Source organism: Rana temporaria, chromosome 3, assembly GCF_905171775.1.
Source record: "Rana temporaria chromosome 3, aRanTem1.1, whole genome shotgun sequence".
Taxonomy (NCBI): Eukaryota; Metazoa; Chordata; class Amphibia; order Anura; family Ranidae; genus Rana; species Rana temporaria.
This window is the reverse complement of record NC_053491.1, coordinates 116,466,245-116,489,936: the sequence shown is the minus strand read 5'-3', so window position 1 is coordinate 116,489,936 and position 23,692 is coordinate 116,466,245. Positions and strand designations below refer to the sequence as shown.

The following is a 23,692-nucleotide window of genomic DNA, read 5'->3' as shown; positions in this document are numbered from 1 at the left end:
AAGATAAACCCATTACCTGACGCACTACCACAGTTTAGTTTGTAACTCATTGTGAACTCCCAGTCATGTGAAGGGAAGTTTTGAAAAATAAGAAGTTTCTTTGCATGTGACTGTTGATTTAAAGCAAACCTAGGTTCAATGAAAGTGCAGTTTTAGCAAATCTACCCCAAGGAATGCCTGCTTAAGTAAACGTGTGATCACACAGGTGTGTCATGGCAGACTTCCTTTAGGAGAATTTCTATCTAAATATGTTGATTGGGCACATTGTTTTGCAGTCATTAGCTTGAATTAGCATGTCAGTTTCAAAGGTTCACGTTCTGATGAGCCATATTTACTTTTCTGCTGATCTGAATGAAAATTTAAATTGTGTGTAAAGAGAAAATAATTGACACCTATGTATGATTTTTGATCATAAATTGTCATTTATCTCCATCGTGAATTTAACAAGTTATAAGATGCAATGATACCTGTTTGTTATTATAGGGGAAGAACTTGATTCCACCAGTAGCAGGAGGTAATATGAAGCTCAAGTATTCTATGTACATTGGTGAAAAGCAATGCACAGTTACCGTTTCTGATGTTCAGTTACTGTGTGAATCCCCAAATCTAACCGGGCGCCACAAAGTACTGGTAAGTACTGTAGGCAGAGTTTCTTTGTGTGATATCATACCACCATTACCACAGAATTTGGTGTTACTGTTATACTCTTCCTATTGCTAAGAAAACTCTATAGCCCTAAAGGCCACAACATCCTTATTTATTTTTTGCATGTTTTTATTTAACTTTCCCTTAAAAAATGGGCCCTTGTGTACAAATAATTGTATACCCCTTTAGAACTTCTTTCACACATTACAAAGTGGTAGTTTTGGTATAGTTTTTTTTTAAAACAACCTTGATTTCCCCCAAAATAGAACTGTAGGTATTTTCTTTGAAAGCAGGAATAGAATCTACAGCATTAGACCCTTTGACACTTACACTCTACTTTTCCCCTCAAAAATGGTCTGCATTGCTCCCTATGTTTTTTTTTTAATTTAACATTTCAGGTTATTATTTATTTGTTGTACCTTTTAGGTAATCGTTTAAGATAAATTATTGGGAGCCTCACAGTTCACCACCATACATCTTATATCACTCTCCTCTGTGTACACAGTCTAATCACATTTTTTTGTTTTGTGTTAAAGCTTAACTTTATATAGACATTATAATGGTTTTGGGTCAATGTTTTTGTAGTTTTATCCATACATTGCATATATTATATATACTGTATGTGTATATACACTAATACATTAAGCACATGTACACAGGGTCGTTTATATTTGTTTCTAGGCAGTTGAGTTCAGAGTATTTTTCTGGAATCCAAAAAAATGCGTTCAGAAGCTGTGTTTAGAGGCATTTCAAGCGTCAAATGCTGCTAAACGCAGCAAAAACGTGATAACTCGCGTTAAGCAGCATTTTGTTTACAGAAGTTTTTCTTTTTAATTTTTTTTTTTCAAATGCTTCCAAATGCAAACGCGGCTATAAGCAGCTAAACAGACATTTTTAGACACTGGTTTCTAGCTGTCAAGTTAAATCGTTCAGGAGAGATTGAATAATGTCCTGTGTACATGAAGCCTAATGCCGCGTACAGACGGTCATTTTTTGTGATGAAATAAAATGACATTTTTAAAAATGTCAATTAAAATGATCGTGTGTGGGCAAAATGTCATTTTATGTCTTCTGAAAAATGACAAAAAAAAAATTCGAACATGCTCGAATTTTTTGTGTCGTTTTTCAAAATGTCATTTTTTGTGTCAATGAAAATGATAGTGTGTGGGCAAAACGACGTTTTCAAACCCGCACATGCCCAGAAGCAAGTTATGAGACAGGAGGTAAAACTACCATTCATAATGGAGTAAGCACATTCATCACGCTGTAACAGACAAAAAAGTAGTGTTGCTCACGAATATTCGCATTGCGAATATTCGACTCGAATATAGCATATTCGAGAAATCGCGCTATATTTCGAATTTCGCGGTGAATATTCGCAATTCCGAATATTCGCATTTTTTCAATTTGATTTTTAAAACAGATCACATCCTATCGACGTCTAAAAGCATTGCTGGTATGATTAGAGACCCTGGGCCGAGTAGCTAAGCTGAGGCGATCCTTTTATGTTGCCAAATTGAAAAAAAAAACATTGCGATTTTTCGCTATTGCGAATGCGAAAATGATTGCGAATTTTCGATAACTGTGGTAGGCGAACTCTGATTGTCTCTGATGCAAAAGGGGGGGGCTTTGTGTATGTTTCTGTTATGAATATTTGTATGTTTGATATTATTTTTTTTTGTAAGAAGGAAAAAATTGCGCATACCTTAAAAAAAGGGGAGAATACAGCAGCAACTCAAAAATGTTATACAACATAATTTAATACAAGACAGAAAATGGAGTCGCTCTACAAGAATAAAAAATATGTCTAGTGACAAGACATGTGGGCAAATTATAAAATAAACAAGCGCAAATAACTTGTGAAATACACAGTGAAACAAATATATAAAGAAATATAGTCCCAATAATAGAAAAATAATCTTTCATAAAAATGTCTTTGATATGTGAAGTGAAAAAAAGTCCAAAGCATGCAGCATGAACGTGTTCAATCTTCAAGGTGTTTGATTGACAAACGGCTGTGACAGATGGATAGAGTAAAGAATCACCACCAATGCAAAACACTTTTTATTTTGTATTGTAAAATATCAAGAATATTCTGAGCCAATCAGAGTGCTCCTTCTGCATTTGCCGAATATTCGCAATTATTTTGTATTGTAAAATATCAAGAATATTCTGAGCCAATCAGAGTGCTCCTTCCGCATTTGCCGAATATTCGCAATTATTTTGTATTGTAAAATATCAAGAATATTCTGAGCCAATCAGAGTGCTCCTTCCACATTTGCCGAATATTCGCAATTATTTTGTATTGTAAAATATCACGAATATTCTGAGCCAATCAGAGTGCTCCTACAGCATTTGTCGAAATTGCGCAGTAAATATCGCATTCGCATGTTGCGATATTTCGATAAAATATCACGAATATTCTGAGCCAATCAGAGCGCTCCTCCAGCATTTCTCGAAATTGCGCAATAAATATCGCATTCGCATGTTGCGATATTTCGATAAAATATCACGAATATTCTGAGCCAATCAGAGTGCTCCTACCGCAGTTATCAAAAAATCGCAATTATTTTCGCAATCGCAATAGCGAAAAATCGCAATCATTTAATTTCGATAAAATATCACGAATATTCGAATTTAGCGAATATATCTCGAATATTCGAATATATATTCGAGATATATCGCGAAATCGAATATGGCATATTCTGCTCAATACTACAAAAAAGCACAAATCATCTTTTACTAACAAGTAACCAGCTAAAAGCAGCCTCAAGGCGAATAGAACTTCCCCTTTAGAGTGCCGTCACTTTGTTCATCATTTTTCAAAATGATGGTGTGTATGCTACATCGTTTTTGAAAATTAAGTTTCAAAAATGTTGTTTTTTTTCATCACTTCAAACGTCATTTTTTTTTCATCACAAAAAATGACCGTCTGTATGGGGCATTACTTGCAAAAAAAAATTTCCATATATAGGCACAATCTTTTCAGCCTTACATAAATGTTTATAAACCAAGAAAACACCCTTGGTGCCAGTCTAAGCTAAGTGGATCAATAACATTTATTATGAGTTTATATTTCTTTTCATCTCACAAAATTGGTAGGCTAGGAGGTGTCGGTATAGCTTGAACTGTATCCCTACTTGATACAGTTTTTCTTTCCTCCTTTTCCAGTTGAATGGGAAATCCAATTCACCCTAGGTAAAAAAAAGTTACATAAAAAGGCCAATTAAGAATACATTATGTATAGTTTCAAGATAATAAAATGTAAAGTGTTAACAATTATCATTAATATAAAGCATTGTACTCAATGTGAGTTACAGGTTTGGTATAAACGTAGATATAAAACCACTGAAGTGTTAGAGTATTGGCTGCAAATCAAAGTAGACAAGGTTATCAGTTACAAATGCTGGTTAAAGGGAGATTGATAAGGCTAGACAGATTCCAGCTTACTTATTGCATCTTGTCTCTGATACACAGCCACACTGTTATATCCATCCCAATGACTTTCTATTATTGTCTAAAGGCCAAATCTGATTTAATCCCCAACGTGTTAGAGGACAGCTGAACTTTTCTGGTCATCGTTAATGTATTCCTTTGTTATCTCAGAGAGTTATTTAGGCAGCTGTAGTCTATATCGTCAAGCCACACCTACAAATTGGCTGTGTATTTTTTATGTATAGATTCAAAGTTTACAAAAGTGCTAACAGTATGAGTAATATGTAATTTCAAAGACAAACAGTGCAGCTAAGATAAAATGGGCTCCAGATGCACAAAATGAAAAAGAAATGTGCATATGACCCTTTATTTATAGAAAGTTGTTATTTGTAGCAATGAATGAGAACCAATTGAGGTTATAGTTTCAACAAAAAAATAAACAGCAATCAATGGTTTCCAATTCTATGTAATGAAAAAAAGATTGTTGATTGTTATTTAAACAATGCTGTGCTTTTCACATTACTATTTGCCCCATAAAATAGACCAATGTGGATAGATAACTATGGATATTTGTTAAATTCTTAAAAACTCACCTTTGGTGTTACAGTCCTGTTCTAGACATGTAGTTATACATACAGTACTACTTTCATTGGTCATTTATTCTGACACAGTCTATCAGAAAGAAAAATGGAAATGATCAGGGACATATCTTACTGAGCTCCAAGGATTATAGAAGTGTCTACTGACATACAGAGTAGTTTTGTCATAACACTGTTTCTGTGGTTTTGTTTGCCTGGACTGCAGGAGGCTGAATGAAACAATCTCTATTACTAGCATCCGATACTCAGTCACTGCAGTAAAAATATTGTATAAAAATAATCTGTATTCAGTGGTGCCACCTTTGAGAAGAATTTAACTACTATGAGCAATATAACGGGGGCCCATGTTTATCTTTGCATTGCAATGTTACATATTCAACCCATATAGATTTCTGCTTGCCACAATGCAGTGCAATGCACCATAATATGTTGGCGTGCATTACATTACAAAATGTATGGCATGTCTCATTTTTGGATGTTTTGATGCATTGGCAGGGAATTTATTCCAATGGGTTGCCTTAACACAACACACGTTAACATGTGACATACTTTGTGTTGACACACATCCATTTGCATGCCACAAGCATGTAAATAAGCCCTAGCATTCTCTACTTGGTTTAGGTTTATAATAAAAGGGGTACATCAACCCTTTCTGATGTGTTGCCAGTGGCAGGACCACTCAGATAAGGGATCCATTGCCCCCAATGAAATCTCTTCCTCGCTGACCCAGCAACATTTCTCTCGCTAGAGGTAGTAGTACGGCAGTCCAGCTAGTAAGGGAGTGACTTAGTAGGAATAACTAAGTTGTCTGTTTGCAATCTGTTGTTGGTAAGTGGTTAACAGCAAACTGATTGCACATCCGACATGACCTTCAGGTAAAAGAGCTTTATTTAAATTCTAATTGCTTTTCTGTTATATTACATTATATACATTTGTAACATTACTATTTCTGGTCTGTCTCTTTTCCCTGACCTTAGTACACTTCCTTATGTACATGATTATGCTAAATTGACAGTATGTTCAGCATATACTGTAAATACTATTTTAGGCTGCTGACAATTTGTTCAACCACTTACTCTTTTTAAAATATAGATCAATGTATATAATAATTTGTAGACGTGTGATTTAAGACTCAAAGTATGGTTTTAATGTCTCTGATGTGTCATCTCTTTGTAGGCTCGAGTTGGTGGAATGGAGTTCTCCCCTGGTATGGTTTATATAACACCTGATAGCCCACTTAGTGTACCAGCTATTGTCAGTATTGCTGCAGCAGGAGGACTGCTAATCATCTTCATTGTGGCTGTGCTTATAGCATATAAACGTAAATCCAGGGAAAGTGACTTAACATTGAAAAGGCTGCAAATGCAAATGGACAACTTGGAATCACGGGTAGCCTTGGAATGTAAAGAAGGTGGGTTTTACATAGCAAAAAAATGACTATGTACATTCTATTATTATTATTATTATTATAATTAAGTCAGGATTCCAATGGAAGCTCAAAAAAGAGCTTGTTGAACATGTCACACTGACGAATGGGATGCTAAATGCTATGATATAGGCTGAAGGGATTAGCAGCCTCATCTGTGTTTAAAATGAAATATTGTCTTTTACACAGAAACAGTTTTGGGGCTACAAGTGATGTTACACAAGGAACCTTTGGTGCACTTTAAGATTTGATCCATTAGAACAACCTTTTTGGCAGATTTCCCTAACCAGCTACTGGATAAATGTCACCATGGTGATTGGATTATGTAATTAGCACAAGGTTGATTCAGAAACTTTTAAACCATCTATCTTGTTCTTGGACAAGCAAAGTCTGCCTTCTTTGACTAAGATGAGTGCGTTACCAAAGTAATTATAAATGCTGGGGCATGTTCCTAAAACTTGCTAGAACTGAGGAAGCCACTTGGATGAGTGATGAAATGTCTTTGACATTACAGAATAAGTCCAGTTGAATGTGACAAACAACTACTGTACTAGCTATTATATGTCCCTTAGTAAGTACTAGTGGGTACAAAGATAGTAGGAAGTAGAGATTTTTGAATCACCTGTTATCCTTCTTCCTGTTTTCAGCCACCTTTAGTTTAACTTATGCATGTATAACTTCATTAAGGAAATACCAGGATAAAGCAAAAAGTTTACAGACATATGTATCTAAAAAAAAAGTTAAAAGCACACCCCATGCCTGGATTTAACTTCATTCTTTTGTATTGCCTCAGTGGGTGTTATACAACTTTTCTGCATTGAAAGTGACAATTAATAAATATGACCCTAATGACCATTAAGTAAAAGTATTTAATCCTACAAAGGAGCCTATATTCATGGCATTTGTGTGTTCCTCCCAATTTTTGCATGAGCTTCCTTAGGTGCTCTGATTTGTTCCCAAAATCATGCCAGTGTTTAATTGGTTAATTGGCTGATGTATATGATGTTAGAGAAATATTTGATTGTGAGTCCTTTTGCTGACCAGGGGAAGGGACATGAGGAAAGGTCTATGTGCATGCATAATATGTTGATTCTATAAATACAAATGATAAAAAATACAAAAAAATAAACAAAACCAATATGAAAATGCAGCCGTATTCAGGCTGGTAGTGTAGGCCAGCCAGGAACACTGGGCCAGATTCACAAAAGAGATACGACAGCGTATCTCCTGATACACCGTCGTATCTCTGTGATCCGCCCGTCGTAACTATGCTGCTGATTCATATAATCAGTTACGCATAGATAGCCCTAAGATCCGACAGGTGTAATTGACTTACACCGTCGGATCTTAGGATGCAATTCTAGGCCGGCCGCTAGGTGGCGATTCCATTGCGGTCGGCGTAGAATATGCAAATGACTAGTTACGGCGATCCATGAAGATACGCGCGTTCGTCGCAATCTCTTACGTCGTCGCTAGTCGGTTTTTCCCGTCGCAAACTTAGGCCTGCTTTTTCATGGCTTATCTTTAGAACAGCCATGTTAAAGTATGGCCGTCGTTCCCGCGTCGAATTTCAATTGAAACGACATTACGCACGTCGCCGTGAATCAGGCACTTACGCTGTAAACCTGCGGCGGTGTAACGTAAATGGGATACGTTACGCCGCCGCTGCGCAACGTAAATGTACCTAAATCTGGCCCATTGTTTCTCAAGGGAATGGAGCACTCCATCTTTTATATGAGTTGTTGTGTAGGTAGCAGAACTTGAACTCTGAAAACAAATCAGTTGGACATAAAAATAATATGGTGGTTTGACAGATGTGTAGCAGGACAAGGTTTATCATTCTGTAACATTGTTATCAAAGTTGTCACCTTTTTTATTGTTTCTTTTTACTCTATCTTAATTAAAATGCTATATTACACATAAAAAATATATTTTTACTGAATCATAAATCTTTTTAAATTACTACAAAAAACAAAACATTTTATCTGCACTTTGAGTGTTCAATTTTGGTTGTTTACTGAACTTACTGACTCCCCATCTTTTTTTACCAGGTTTACGAGCTATGCTAGCCATATGTAAGTGCTTTAAAAGCCTTATAAGAGATTACTTCTTCCATTTTGAACACATTTTAAAATGTCACTGATTGGGTACAGCACATAAGAAACATGTTGAATGCTTTTCCTTAAAATGCAAGACTTAAATACTTAACAAGTTCATTTTTTTCTCTCAAAATGGGTTCAAATTGATGACCTTTAAGTGTTTTAGCTAAAGTATTTTATTATTATTCCACAACCTGTTTTCAATTGCATTTTCTGTGTTATTAGCAGGAGTAGAGCTGGCAATGATATATTGTCATGACAACCTGGTGTTACAGATGCTTTCCGTGGCTCTGTGAACACTGGGAAGGTTAAAGTGTTAAACCCAGGATTCCTAAGCCTTGTTTATGCTATTTTTGCCCACATTTCGTAACATTAGGGTCAAAGGATTTTTTTTTTGTTTTGCTTAAAACATGAAGGATAGGCATCTTGTGCATGTTTCGAAGAAATACATTTATGTCATATTGCAATGCAAAACATTCTAGGCTAAAAATGGATTGTGCTGAAGTGTATATTGGTTAAGCTTTGGAAATACTGCATCTCTTTGTTGCCCTCTAGAGGAGATCATTGCACTTTGTCATAACCTTATCATTTCAAGTGAAGTGCATTTGCCACATAGGTACAGATCTCACTAACATCCACCAAACAAAGGTCAACAAGGAGTTTGCTGCTCACATAAAAATGTACCTGTTATTAACTACTAGGTATTTGTGAGGGTCATAACTTTTTTCTTGTGTTTTAGCATTTGCTGAGCTTCAGACAGATATCCATGAGCTGACAAGTGACCTAGATGGAGCTGGTATTCCTTTCTTGGATTATCGTACATACACAATGAGGGTGTTGTTTCCTGGCATTGAAGACCACCCAGTGCTGAGGGACTTGGAGGTACTGTAGTGTTTTAGATACCATATCAATATACAGTATGAAGCATTTCCAGAAAGTATTCATTTGCTGGTGGATGCTTTACAATGTACCCACATCCTGTAGAGTAATTATAACTTAAAGCGGAACTCTAGGCTGATTCAAGAGACAAAATGACAATGACTTTGATATCAGATTATTTTAATCCCATGAACTCAGTGAAAGAGAGGGGCAGCACTAAGAGCCAACCACGTATGCTGTGTACAAATGTGCTGACAATCAATATACTTATACAAATTAAGTGTAGAGTAAGCAGAAAGATAACATGCATGCAAACAGCAGTGGGCACAGTAACAGTAGTGTTTATGCACATACAGTTAGGTCCATATATATTTGGACACGGGCACAATTTTAGTTGTTTGCCTAAACATATTCAAGCTAAAGTTTTATGATGGATATGGGCTCTGCACACTCTCAGGTTTATTTGAGGGTATTTACAGTACATCCAAATCATAGGAAGGGTTTAGGAATTACAGCTCCTAAGAATAGCCACCCCCCTTTTTCAAGGGACCAAATGTAATTGGACAATAAAATGAAAAGTTTCTTGGCCAGGTATAGACTACTCCTTCCTTATTTCTTCATCAATTTAGCAGATAAAAGGTCTATAGTTGATTATAAGGGGTTTATTTACTAAAGGGAAATCCACTTTGCACTACAAGTGCACTGCAAATGCACTTGGAAGTGAACTTGAAAGTGCAGTCGCTGTAGATCTGATGGGGACATGCAAGGACAATAAAAACAGCATTTTTGCTTTTACATGTTTGGATGATAAAATCAGCAGAGCTCCCCTTCATTTCAGTTTTTCCATTTAGATCTACAGCGACTGCACCTCCAAGTGGACTTCAAAGTGCACTTGCAGTGCACTTGTATTGCAAAGTGGATTTTCTTTTGGTAAATCAACCCTAAAGTGTGTTACAGTGGAACCTCGGATTGCGAGCACTGTATTTAAAAAAATCCTGACTCGGTTTGCGAGTGTTGTCTCGAAAAACGAGCAGGATTCAAGTCAAAGCGTTGTGCAATATCGCGTTTGGCCTGAGGTGGGGCACCAGAGCCGAGCAGAGCCGAACGGCGCCAATAGGAGACGATCTGCGCGTTTGGAAAATCTCGGAAATATTCAGTTCCTGAGCCTTTCTGAGCTTTTCCAAGGCTCTTCGGTGCCCCCCCCTTTTGGCCACATGCGGTATTGCACGCCATTGAAGTCAATACGGAACAAATTATTTTAGTTTCCATTTACTTCAATGGGGAAACTCGATTTGATATGCGAGTACTTTGGATTATGTGCTTTACGTGCTCGTAATCCAAGGTTCCACTGTATTTGCATTTAGACTTTATTGCTGGTAACCTACATCATGCGTTCAAAGGAGCTATCCATGCATGTGAAACAGGCCATTGTAATGCCTCGTACACATGCACGGTTTTCTCAGCCAGAATCAGCAAGAAAACTGCTGGCAGAGCTTTTTGCAGAGAAAACCGTGCGTGTGTATGGTTTCCCTTTGAGAAAACTGCCTGAAATCTCGACGAGAAAAATAGAGAACTGCCGAGAAACCCGAGCGTCTGTATACTTACCTGCCTCCATGGAAACCTGCACATGCTCGATGAGACTTTGGCGCATGCGCGGTAGCTTCCAAGGCATAGTGTAGGGTGTAGCAAGATGCCAGCGACTGCATCAAATGTGACGAGCGCATGCTCGTCATATTCGATGACGTCACTGCGTTCTTGCCATTCAAAAGAACGGTGGTTCTTTTGAATGGTCGTGTGTACACTCGGCGGGCAAGGAAAGCTTGCCAAGAATCTCGTCAGGAAAAAACAAGATTTTTTCCTGACGAGATTCCAGGCCGTGTGTACAGGGCTTTAGGCTTCAGAAATGAAATAAATCTTTTTACCCAACAGTACTTAAAAAAAGATATGTATTTTTGAAATTGTATATGCTGATTCTACATATAAGCACAAGTAAACTTAGATCGCTTATTTTTTGTCTAACAGTTTAGAAGAAAAAATTCTCCTTTTCCATCAGTACAAACAATGACGTTCACTGTTAACAGTAATCAACCATTTCAACACAAGTATTTGGAAATGCCCAAGTGGCAAACTTTTTTCTGAAGACTAACAAACATATAACAAATATAATATAAAAGAAAAGCCATTGCAAATCATTTATAAATACTACAGAACAACCTTAATGGAAATTATTTTGTTACAGTCTCCTGCTAATTGCCTCACAGTAATTAGTACAAACAAGAACAGTTCCCTGGAAGGGATGTCTTTTGAAGTTAATTGCTGGAAAAAGGCCTTCACTACAACACATATTCTAGACAGGTTATGCAGCCCACTCAATTTGTGTGCTTTTTCTAATTACAGTAGCTTACAGCTGACATGTATTGCTGAAAAAGAAACTTTTTTATGGTAAACAAATGTGCCTGTTTCCTTTACTTTAGCTACAGTAAATTTTGTCTTCTTGGCACTCTTACCATAAGCGGTGTGTTTTCTTGGTGAGCATGCAGCCTAAAATTAACATGCGCTCCAGCAGGATGTACTGAATCAAAGTGATACACGGGAACTTGTTTGCAAGGCTTCCTTAATCTAATTTGTAAGTGCGACCTAAGGCTGGTTTTCCAAGCAATCAGCTCTACATGACAGAATGAAGTTTCTGATGAATACTAAAGAAGTGAAAACAAAACAGGACAATATTCTAGCTTGGTTTTAATATATACATGCGCCAATTTATTTTTGTATGTGCTCAAAGATAATAAATACTTTCTCCATTTAAAAGCGCCACAATATTATTATTATTATTATTATTATTATTATACAGGATTTATATAGCGCCAACAGTTTGCGCAGCACTTTACAACGTCAGGGAAGACAGTACAGTTACAATACAATTCAATACAGGAAGTATCAGAGGGCCCTGCTCGTTAGAGCTTACAGTCTAGAAGGGAGGGTTAAGTGGAACAAAGGGTAGTATCTTTGGGGGGATGATCAGATGGACAAAATTAAAATACAGTTGTTAGGTGTGGGTAGGATAGGCTTCTCTGAAGAGGAGGGTTTTCAGGGATCCTCTAAAAGATAACAGAGAAGGAGATAGATGGACAGATTGGGGTAAGGAGTTCCATAGGCTTGGAGAGGCTCTGGAACAGTCCTGGAGATGAGCATGGGAGGAGGTGATGAGAGAGCTAGAGAGCAGGAGGTCTTGAGAAGAACACAGAGAACAATTAGGTTGGTATTTAGAGACTAGGTTAGTGATGTAGCTGGGGACAGAGTTGTGGATGGCTTTGTAGGTAGTTGTTAGTATTTTGAATTTAATTTGTTGGGTGAGTGGAAGCCAGTGGAGGGATTGACAAAGAGGAGTAGCAGAGACAGAGCGGTTGGTAAGGTGGATGAGTCTGGCAGCAGCATTCATGATGGACTGAAGGGGGTATAGAGTATACTGAGGTAAGTCAATGAGGAGGGAGTTGCAGTAATTGAGGCGAGAGAGGACCAGGGAGTGAATTAGGAGTTTTGTTGTGTCATTGGTTAGAAAGGGGCATATCTTAGAGATGTTGCGAAGGTTGAGGCGGCAAGATTTGGACAGTGATTGGACGTGGGGCTTGAAGGAGAGTTCAGAGTGCAGGACTACTCCTAGGACCTTGGCATATGGGGATGGGCTTATGGTTGTGCCATCAATTTTGACAGAGAGATCAGGGGAAGAGGCATGTGGGGAAGGAAAAATGATAAGTTTGGTTTTGGATAGATTGAGTTTGAGGAAGTGGTGTGACATCCAAACTGATATATCTGATAGTAAATTAGTGATGTGTGAAGAGAATGAAGGGGCGAGTTGAGGGGCAGAGAAATAGATTTGAGTGTCGTCAGCTAGAGATGGTATTGGAAGCTGTGGGAGGCTATAAGCTGACCCAGGGAGGAGGTTTAGATTGAAAATAGGAGGGGTCCAAGAACAGAACCTTGGGGGACTCCAACAGAGAAAGGAAGAGGAGAGGAGGAAGGATAATTGTAAGTAACGCTAAAGGTGCAGTTGGATAAGTAGGTAGAGAACCAGCGAAGAGTACAGTCACGGAGACCAAAGGTGTGGAGTTTTTTGAGGAGGAGTGGGTGGTCAACTGTATCAAAGGCAGCAGAGAGGTCCATGAGTAGGAGTACAGAATAGTGTGCCTTAGTTTTGGCCATTAGTATATCGTTTGTTAGTTTTAGGAGAGCAGTTTCTGTGGAATTTTGGAGGACAAAATCCAGACTGAAGGGGATCAAGAAGGTTATTATCGGCAAGGTGGACGCTCGGTCGTTTGTAGACTAGATGTTCAAGGAGTTTGGATGAAAAGGGGAGCAAGGAGATAGGGCGTAGGTTGTCAAGACTGGATGGGTCCAGTGAGGGCTTTTTAAGTATTGGGCTGACTAGTGCATGTTTCAAAGAGTTAGGGAAGATGCCAGAAGAGAGGGAGAGATGGATGATGTGGGTTAGAGAGTGTAGAATAGAGCCGGAGGGTGAACGTAGCATTGGGGTTGGGGTTGAAAGAGGGAAGATTGTACCTGTGGGCATGAGGTGTATAGCATGGAGGATATCTGAACAGTAGAGATCTCCTTGCAAATTGTATCAATCTTCTGTTTGAAGTGATTGGCGATCTCCTGGGCAGTGAGTGAGTTAGTGGGTGGAGGCAGTGGGGAACAGTCATTTTTTTACTTACATTTTTAGCAGTGCTCTGATCAACTTTGCTGCTTATACAAATGTGGCATAGCAAGATTTCACATCAAAAGAACTGTCTTTTTGGTGAAGGATCTTTGTTCATATGTGAACTTTTTATTGTAGTAAAGGTTTTTATCCAACATTACTATTAAACCCTTGTAACGCACTGATGATTTTCTTCATAATACCTAAATATACAGTGCAATTTTTTACAGCGCTTCACTTTTCCCACATTTTATGTTACAGCTTTATTCCAAAATTTATTAAATTCATTATTTTCCTCAAAATTCCACAAAAAAATACCCCATAATGACAAAGTGAAAGAAGCTTGGTTGAAATCTTTGCAAATGTATTAAAAATAAATACATTGCGTATGATGCTATAAGCTTGTCACACCTATTTTTGGGTAGTTTCTCCCATTGTTTGTGCACAGACATTTTCAGACCTCTCCAGAGAGAACAATTGGGTTCAAGTCTGGGTTCTGGCTGGGCCACTCGAGGGCATTCACAGAGTTGTCCCATAGCCACTCCTTTGTTGTCTTGGCTGTGTGCTTAGGGTTGTTGTCCTGTTGGAAGATAAACCTTCACCACAGTCTGAGGTCCAGAGCGCTCTGGAGCACGTTTTCATCAAGGATGTCTCTGTATATTACTGCATTCATCTTTTCCTGGATCCTGACTAGTCTCCTGATGCTGCCACCACCATGTATTTGCCAGGTGATGAGTGGTGCCTGGTTTCCTCCAGACATGACGCTTACCATTCAAGCCAAAGAGTTCAATCTTTGTTTCATCAGGCCAGAGACATTTGTTTCTCATGGTCTGATAGTCCTTCAGGTGGCTTTTGGCAAACTCCAGGTGGGTTATCATGTGCCTTTTACTGAGAAATGGCTTTCATTTGGCCACTCTACCATACAGACCTGATTTGTGGAGTGCTGCAGAGATGGCTGTTCTCCTGGAAGGTTCTCCTCTCTCCACAGAGAAAGGCTGGAGCTCTGTTAGACCATCAGGTTATTTGTCACCTCCCTGACTAAGGTCCTTCTCCCCCGATCACTCAGTTTGGCCCTGTGGCCTGCTTTAGGAAGAGTCCTGGTGGTTCCATAACGAATGATGGAGGCCACTATGCTCATTGGAACCTTCAATGCTGCAGACATTTTTCTGTACCCTTTCCCAGATCTGTGCCTTGATACAATCCTATCTCAGAGGTCTATAGACAATTCCTTGAAATTCAGGACTTGGTCTGTGCTCTGACATGCACTGTTAACTGTGGGACCTTATATAGACAGGTGGATGCCAGTCAAGTTGTAGAAACATCTCAGGGATAATAAGTGGAAACAGGATGCACCTGAACTCAATTTGAGAGCCATGGCAAAGGCTGTACATATGTATGTACATGTGATGTTTTTTTTATTTTTTAATACATTTGCAAAGATTGCAAACAACTTATTTCATGTTGTCATTATGGGGTATTGTTTGTATAATTGTTAGGAAAATAATGAATTTAATCCGTTTTGGAATAAGGTTGTAACATAACAAAATGTGGAAAAAGTGAAGCGCTGTGAATACTTTACGGGTGCACTTTAAAACAGGGACTGAATCAATGCAATCAGGCTCAGATTTATAAACAAGCAACATATGTAGACCTGAAAATTGGTTAAAGTAAGACTGCCCACTGGCTTGCAAGCACCATGCTGTCTGAATATACTACTTTTGTCTGTAGTATGTGTCAGAAACAATTGAGTACTGTTTTTTTTTTGTCAATAACATACAATTTTTCAGGACAAGCTTTCGGGGTATGTCCCCTTCATCAAGTTCCCAGCAGGACCTTGAAGAAGGGGACATACCCCGAAAGCTTGTCCTGAAAAGTTGTATGTGCAAGTAATAAAGTATCACGACAGTACTCAATTGTTTCTGTCACAAGTACACTAAGACAGCTACAATCACCTACTGCTTGTTATACATATAGAAATACTTTAATGCCCACAGGCAGGTCACAGGTGCACTTTAAGTATTGTTCTAATCAATGTGTTCAGTTTGCACACACAATAATTGTTTCTGATTGATATTGCATGAGCAAAGTTTCTTTAGTTCATGGAACTACCTGTTTGTGATTGTATATACTGTACATTAGGACTTTTCCCTCAGTAACAAACATGCCTACAATTATTTATATTTCCACAGGTTCCCGGCTACAGACAGGAGCGTGTGGAGAAAGGCCTCAAGCTGTTTGCACAGCAAATTAACAACAAAGTGTTCCTCCTCTCCTTTATCCGGACACTTGAATCCCAGCGCAGCTTTTCCATGCGTGATAGAGGCAATGTGGCTTCCCTCATTATGACAGTCTTGCAGAGCAAGTTAGAGTATGCCACTGATGTGCTAAAGCAACTGCTGTCTGATCTCATTGACAAAAACCTGGAAAGCAAAAATCACCCCAAATTGTTACTAAGAAGGTGAGTCTGACAAATAAATAAACCTTATAGTAATTAAAAGATTAAAAGATAATTTATGATGTGCTCAAGGCTGTTTTTATTTATATTTAAATTGTAATTCTCCAAAGCCAGATCAGTATGAATTTCTCAGTAATAATTCTGAGTGGTTGCTAAAGATTACTGCTCTTTACAAATTTTTCTTTCTACCTTATTATTTCTGTCTCTGGGGTTTGTTGCATAGCCAGCTTTGTGGAACTTTAAATAATAATGGTGAATCTCTAGGATGAAGTTCATTTCAAAACAGGAACAATTCTAGCTTTTTCAGGTATTTACCAAAACATATTTAAGCTATACTTATATAATGAATATGGGCTGAAAGTGCACACTCTCAGGTTTAATTAGAGGGCATGTACATTCGAATCAGAGGAAGGGTTTAGGAATTACAGCTCTTAAGCATAGCCACCCCCTTTTTCAAAAGTAATTGAATCAAAAGCTGTTTCATGGCCAGGTGTGGGCTACTCCTTCATTATGTCTTCATTAATAAAGTAGGTAAAAGATCTGGAGTTGATTTTAAGCGCAGCATTTACATTTGGAATCTAATGCTGTGAACCTACATTGTGTGTTCAAAGGAGCTGTCTATGCAAGTGAAATAGGCCATGCAAGTGAAACAAATCCATCAGAGAGATACTGTAGCAGACACATTAGGTGTGGCCAAATCAACAGTTTTGGTACATTCTGAGGAAAGAAGAATGCACTGGTGAGCTCAGCAACATAAAAAGGTCTGGACGTCCACGGAAGACAACAGTGGTGGATGATCACAGGATCCTCTCTATGGTAAAGAAACGCCCATTCACAACATCCAGACACGTGAAGGACACTCCAGGAGATAGGTGTATCATTGTCAAAGTCTACAATCAAGAGAAGACTTCACAAGAGCAAATACAGAGGGTTCACCACAAGGTACAAACCATTCATAAGCCTGAAGAATAAAAAAAGCCAGATTATACTTTGCCAACAAACATCTAAAAAAGCCAGAGTAGTTATGGAAAAGCATTATTTGGATGGATGAAACCAAGATTAATCTATACCAGAATGACGGGAAGAAAAAAGTGTGGTGAAGGCTTTGGAACAGCTCATGATACAAAGCACACGTCATCTGTAAAAAATGGTGGAGGCAGTGTTATGGTATGGGCATTCATGGCTTCCAGTGGCACTGGGTCACTGGTGTTTATTGATGATGAGACAGAAGACAGAAGCAGCCAGATTAATTCTGCAGTGTTTAGAAATATACTGTCAGCCCAGATTCAGACAATTGCAGCAAAGCTGATTGGATGGTGCTTCGCTGTACATATGGACAATGATACAAAAAACACTGCAAGAGCAACCTGGGAGCTTTTGAATGAAAATAAGTGGAATATTCTGCAATGAACGAGTCAGACACCTGATCTCAACCCAATTTCACTTGCTGAAGGCAAAACTAAAGACAAAAAGACCCAAAAACAAATAACAGCTGTAGTTAAAGCCTGGCAAAGCCTCAGTATGGAGAAAACGCAGTCTTTGGTAATGTCCATGAGTTCCAGACTTCAGGCAGTAATTGCCAGCAAAGGATTCTCAACAAAATTTTAAAAATGAAAATTGTATTTTTGATTATATTAATTTGTCCAATTACATTTGAGCCCCTGAAAATGGGGGGATTGTGTATAAAAATGATTGCGGTTCCTAAAATTTGTACTTGATATTTATGTTCAACCCCTTGAATTAAAGCTGAAAGTCTGCACTTCAAATCCATTTGGATTGTTTCATTTTAATTTTATTCTGGTGGCATACAGAGCCAAAAGTATGAAAATTGTGCCTGTGTCCAAAAATATATGGACCTAAGGTACAGTGACTGCATGTCTGGCATGCTCTGTTATTATATTGTCTTCTATAACTCTCAACCATCCAGATTTTGACACAAAGGCCTCGTACACACGACTGAGAAACTCAACAGGCGAAACACATCGTTTTCCTCGTCGATTTCCTTGTTAGGCTGTCGAGGAACTCGATAAGCCAATTTTCTCCATTCCCGTCAAGGAAATAGAGAACATGCTCTCTTTTTGGCTCGTCGAGTTTCTCGACAGTTTCCTCGACGAAAATGAACACACGACCGGTTTCCTCGGCAAAAAAAATTCTCCCAGCAAGTTTCTTGCTGGTTTTTGCCAAGAAACTCGGTCGTGTGTACGAGGCCTATGACTGTACTCACCTCTTGTGGATATCGGCTGTATAAACATATAAATTTGAGTGCAGGTACAATACAAAAAGCAGGTTACACTATAGTGTTTTCATAGACATCTAGCATCTTCAGTGTATGCGTCCTGTCAGGGGGTTTGAACCTGCAGTTTTTATTTTATCACTGAAATAAGGACAGCATATATGTATAGGTGGTGTGTTATGTGTTTACATAGGATGTCCACTAAGTTGAATGGATCACATGTGATATAGAACAGGCATTGATATTAAAGTCATGCAAGCTTAATGATAAGCAGTGGAAATTCATATTTTTTTATTTTTATATATAGCAGAATACTGCTTGGAGTCAGAGGTCTTGACACAGCTATGTGCTTAGATGCAGCAGATACATGCTCAGTGTGTTCATGATGAATTAAATATTAGGCTGTTGTTTTATTCTGGATACTGCCATAGTTAGAAGAACAAGTTGCTCTATTTAGCAAACCTCTGCAAATGCTATTGTTTGTAGGGCACATTTCTTGTCACATAATCAAATCTTGTTGGTTGCCTTCAGTGATTTGTATATACCTGGAAAATTTGAATTAAAATTAAAGGTCACTGGAATCACCTTAACCTGCCTGGCGGTGTTCCCGAGTCTGACTCGGGGTTAGATTTTCCTGCTGCGAGCGGTAACCCCGAGTCAGACTCGGGCTTGCCTCGCTAGATCCACAGGCAAAGTTACTTACCTTGTCCCTGGATCCAGCGATGCCACCCCGCTGTGTGAGCGAGCGGGACCTCGCTCGATTCACACAGTGCCTCCGTGTGACGCTGATCTCCGTTCCCTGCGACATTACGACGCACGGGGACGGAGAACGGCGCCAAATTCAAAAAAGTAAACAAACACCTTACATACAGTATACTGTAATCTTATAGATTACAGTACTGTATGTAAAAAAACACACCCCCCTTGTCCCTAGTGGTCTGTCCTGTGTCATGCATGTTATTTTATATAATAAAAACGTTTCTTTCTGCCTGCAAACTGTAGATTGTCCATAGCAACCAAAAGTGTCCCTTTATGTCAAAAATGGTTTTAGATCAGCTAAAAAACAGCGATAATAAATTATAATCACTTGCAGAATTGTGCGATAGCGATTTGTGGGGAAATTCGTCATAAAAAAAAAAAATAATGACAGCAACAATTCTGCAACTGAGAAAATTTCAGTGATTTTGATTTGATTACATTATTGAATAATTTTTATTATAATTATATTATTATTTGTTATAATTATTTATAATTATTTAATATATTATAATTTATCATTTTGTTTTTAAAAAAATGTCATACCCGGGATGCCTATTAGAATCTTGTTTGGTCAGATTTAAGTGAGTTATTTCTAAAAATTACAGACCTACCATATAAAACGTAAATTTTCCTTGCAAATAATGGTACCGCTTTCAGCATGTTTTTTCTGACAGAATCATACCGCCAGGGAGGTTAACGTGGCTGTCTTACCAACTGGGCATTTTTGTATTGGTTAGAGGGAGGAAGAAAAAATACTAACAGAACAATGCAATTTCCCTTCAGAGCTGAGTTTGAGTTGATAGTTGATCGGTCCTCTTTGGTCCTACTGTTTGTGACTGATGTTAAGTACAAGTATATGAACATTTTGGTTGTGTTTATTGTGTGTCCATGGCAAGAAAAAAATTGGTTTAACCCAAAATGTTTCAGAAAATAATATAGAGCTGCTTTATCATGGCAGTTCATGCTACTATATCCTGTTACAGTTGTGGACAGTATTGATTCTATGGATATCTGAGACTGGAAAAACTAATTTGTATAGTCTATTTTAGTGTACTCAGTGTACTCAGCATGACTCCCAATAGCTCTCAGCAAACCGGGATGGATAAGGCACAAAATAGTTCAAGGTGTCTGGTTTATGATATTAGTTGATTTACCTACTTGAAGGCCTTCCAGTTTCATAAATTATAATGGATTTGTTAAAATACTTATAAAGATCTTACTGGATTAGAACTGATAACCATGGGAAAAAGTTTGATTAGACTTGGGTTCTTCTTTCACTGCCCAAAATCCTGAAGAGCTACTGTTGTAATTATGGATATAGCATCATTTAGTGTCACACTGCTTCCTATGACCTTGTTATTCTTTATTGGAATCTGCTCTCTATGTATGCAAATCTTGAATATCTAAAGACTTCCAAGGACTCTATGCAGAGACAGTAATATTGCTCAGAGGCTCCCAGTTCCATGCCATGTGCTTTAGCTTGGTTGGCATTCAGACACAGGGGCCCAAAGCAGTGACACCCCCTTCATCATTTGTAGCTCAGCCAAATGCAGCCAGTGTAAGGGAGCATCAGATGGCTGAACTAAAACACACCTGCCTTTTGCATATGGGAGACACACTGTCTCCCATAATTTACATATTCATCATTTTTAAGTAACACACCTAGTTATACATTTAAATGATTCCGAAATTTGCTGCTGCATATTTCCTGTGCAAGGCCTCTGGGAATATGCTGCATAAGATGTATTAAGCATAGAAATTTATAATAATTACATTTACAAGATTCCTCACTTCTGTAACCTTATCAAATGAATGCAGCGTCTTTACTCTCACTGGGCTTTTCGTAACATCCCTAGATATGACATTTTGTGATGATCACATAACATTTAGAAAACATTTAAGAGTGAACAAAAAAGATGCATCAGGCTGATACTGAGTTTTTATTTGTGACATTTTAAATCTTTTTTTATGCTTTCATTACAAGAAAATAAGAAGTGCATTAACAAATCAGGGTTAACATTCGAAAAAAAGAGGACTGTCTATTGCCCTTAGCTACCTATCAAACTTCAATTCTTATGTGCTGGGAACATAAAGGAGAGAATCATTTAAATGTATAACTAGGTTTGTTACTTAAAAAATTATGAATATCGACAGTGTGCCCCCCATATTCAAAAGGCAGGTGTGTTTCATGAAAAGCTCAATAGGGTTGAATTACTAAAACTGGAGAGTGTAAAATTCGGTGCAGCCAATCAGCTTCTAACTTCAGCTTGTTCAATTAAGCTTAGACAAACAAAACTTAGCTGATCGGTTTCTATGCAGAACTGCAACAGATTTGACACTCTCTAGTTTTAGTAAATCCACCCCAGTCTGTTCCACTTCCATAACTTAAGCTTTTGTTTTAGAGATATACCTCAAAGTTCTATTACAAACTAGTGGTCAGTAGATGATAACATGCTCTGCTAATATCCCTAGCTATTTTTGTAATTCAATGAAAATGTTCAGCAACAAATTATGTGTAAATATGTTAAAATTGATAATATGTGTAAATATGTTGATTACAATTAGTACGGCTAGAGAGAACAACTCTATCTATAGGTGAAGACATTTAAAACGTATTTTTAGCCACAAATCAATTCAGTGCAGCACTGGAAATTCAGAAAATACTATTTTAAAACTGTTAAAAATGAATGAAAGAATGAAGGAAACAATAACACGTATAATAATATATGCACCATAACAACAGTATCCCATACATTATGGCTACCTGCTGACTTGAACAAAGCATAAAACACTACAATTTGTGCTTAAAAATTGTATTCCTTAAAATTGTATTGTTATATATAGTACAATGTATTGAAATCACTATGTTATTACAGTGATTACTATTGACATAGGGTGACTTACAGTTAAAGCACAAAGTATACATAATAGACAAAAAGCTTGCTAGAAAAACACATAGATGTATCTCCCACTGAAGTAAATAACTTCTTCAAAAACAGCAGCACTTACAAAATATCATAGTTCAAAACTCTTTTAATGCTATATGAATCATATACGCACATGACTATGCTGGCCCTGGAGCTGGGGTTGATGATGTTAATTATTATTTACTTTACTGTATCGTGACGTTTTTTTTTTTTTTTTTTAATGTTGCACTATTCATTGAATTGTTTTCTAAGCATTTTACTGTTTGGCACATTTGAAAAAAGAAATAGCACAGAAACGAATGGAGATCCAGACTATGTATAATATTGTTTTACTGGGTAGGAATGCAGCATTCTTTACATACATAAGGAATCCTATGAATGATTTGGGGATGTATCAACAGTTTGAGCTGTCCTTGGTGCTGAACTAACTATATATCTTCTATCATTTGATGTGAATATACAGATCTGTTTAACTCTCATAAGACTAGTCCTGGAAGTGAATGTGAATGCCCACACATGCTTTAAGTTTCACTTTGATTACAATACTTTATTTTAGGAATTAGGTAATTTTAAGCAAATAAACATCAGGTATAGGATGAAAAAAAAAGTCTAATCATTGTTCCTGATCAAGAGCAGACGGTCAATGGGGCATCTGCCCGTAGTGCACACTAGTAGTTTTTTTTCAGGGCTGAACAAAAAAAAAACCTGACAGCTTAGGAGGAGCCACTGTGTTACCTATATGACATAAGTACAGCCATTTCCCCTGCTGTTCTTTTGTGCTCTGACATGGGGACACCCCCCACCAGAACACTCCAGGAGCTGATCAGCAGGCCTATTTCAGTTATGTCCCTTTAACAGAAGCCGGCCCTGAATGGAGGGCTTCTGTTGGACCGACAACAGTACACACAGGCCTAATGTCAGACGGTTTCTATTGATGCCACCCAACTTTCGGCCCGTGTGTACTAGGCTATTTAATTGTCAGGTGGCTCTCATCTCCTATATATTGCCAGCGTTAGTTGGCAGTTCAAAATCAGATTAATGAATTATTGATGAGTAATTGTTGGGTTCTTGCCTTTTGGTTTTCTTTTCTTTATAAAAAAAAACATATAATTTGTTAATGTATCTACTTACTTGGCCATTGTTTATGTTTTATTTTAGAACAGAATCTGTAGCAGAGAAGATGCTGACAAACTGGTTCACATTCTTGCTGTACAAGTTCCTTAAGGTATAATCCATATATTATATTAAGCTATGCAATACAAGAACAAGGCTCGTTCTAATGCACCTAGATTTTTAATGTACAGCTTTCTAAAAAAAAAGTGGTAAAAAATGTTTAGTTAAAGATTTTGTTTTGTGTCTCTATTTATTTAATTTTAATTTAGGGACTGTAGGTACAGTGCATTTTCTTTAGAAACACTGAATCACAAGTAATGATGACAATATTTAACTGTTAAAAGAATGCAGCCAAGTTAAATAAAATGTACCTTGTACTGTACATGTTAATCTGTGGTCCATAATTATTATTGTATGTTGCTATTT

At 37.7% G+C, this 23,692-nt stretch overlaps 1 protein-coding gene across 3 annotated transcripts in view; it reads left to right on the top strand.

Moving 5' to 3' along the window:
• PLXNA4 (plexin A4) overlaps positions 1–23,692 on the top strand; it is a 910,139-nt gene that overhangs the window by 785,308 nt on the left and 101,139 nt on the right. For all 3 annotated transcript variants that reach the window (XM_040343305.1, XM_040343306.1, XM_040343307.1), the window contains 5 exons: positions 484–630; positions 5,856–6,090; positions 8,944–9,086; positions 15,969–16,237; positions 23,312–23,378. In XM_040343305.1, the coding sequence (XP_040199239.1) occupies positions 484–630; positions 5,856–6,090; positions 8,944–9,086; positions 15,969–16,237; positions 23,312–23,378 (861 nt within the window). The remainder of the gene's footprint in view (positions 1–483; positions 631–5,855; positions 6,091–8,943; positions 9,087–15,968; positions 16,238–23,311; positions 23,379–23,692) is intronic.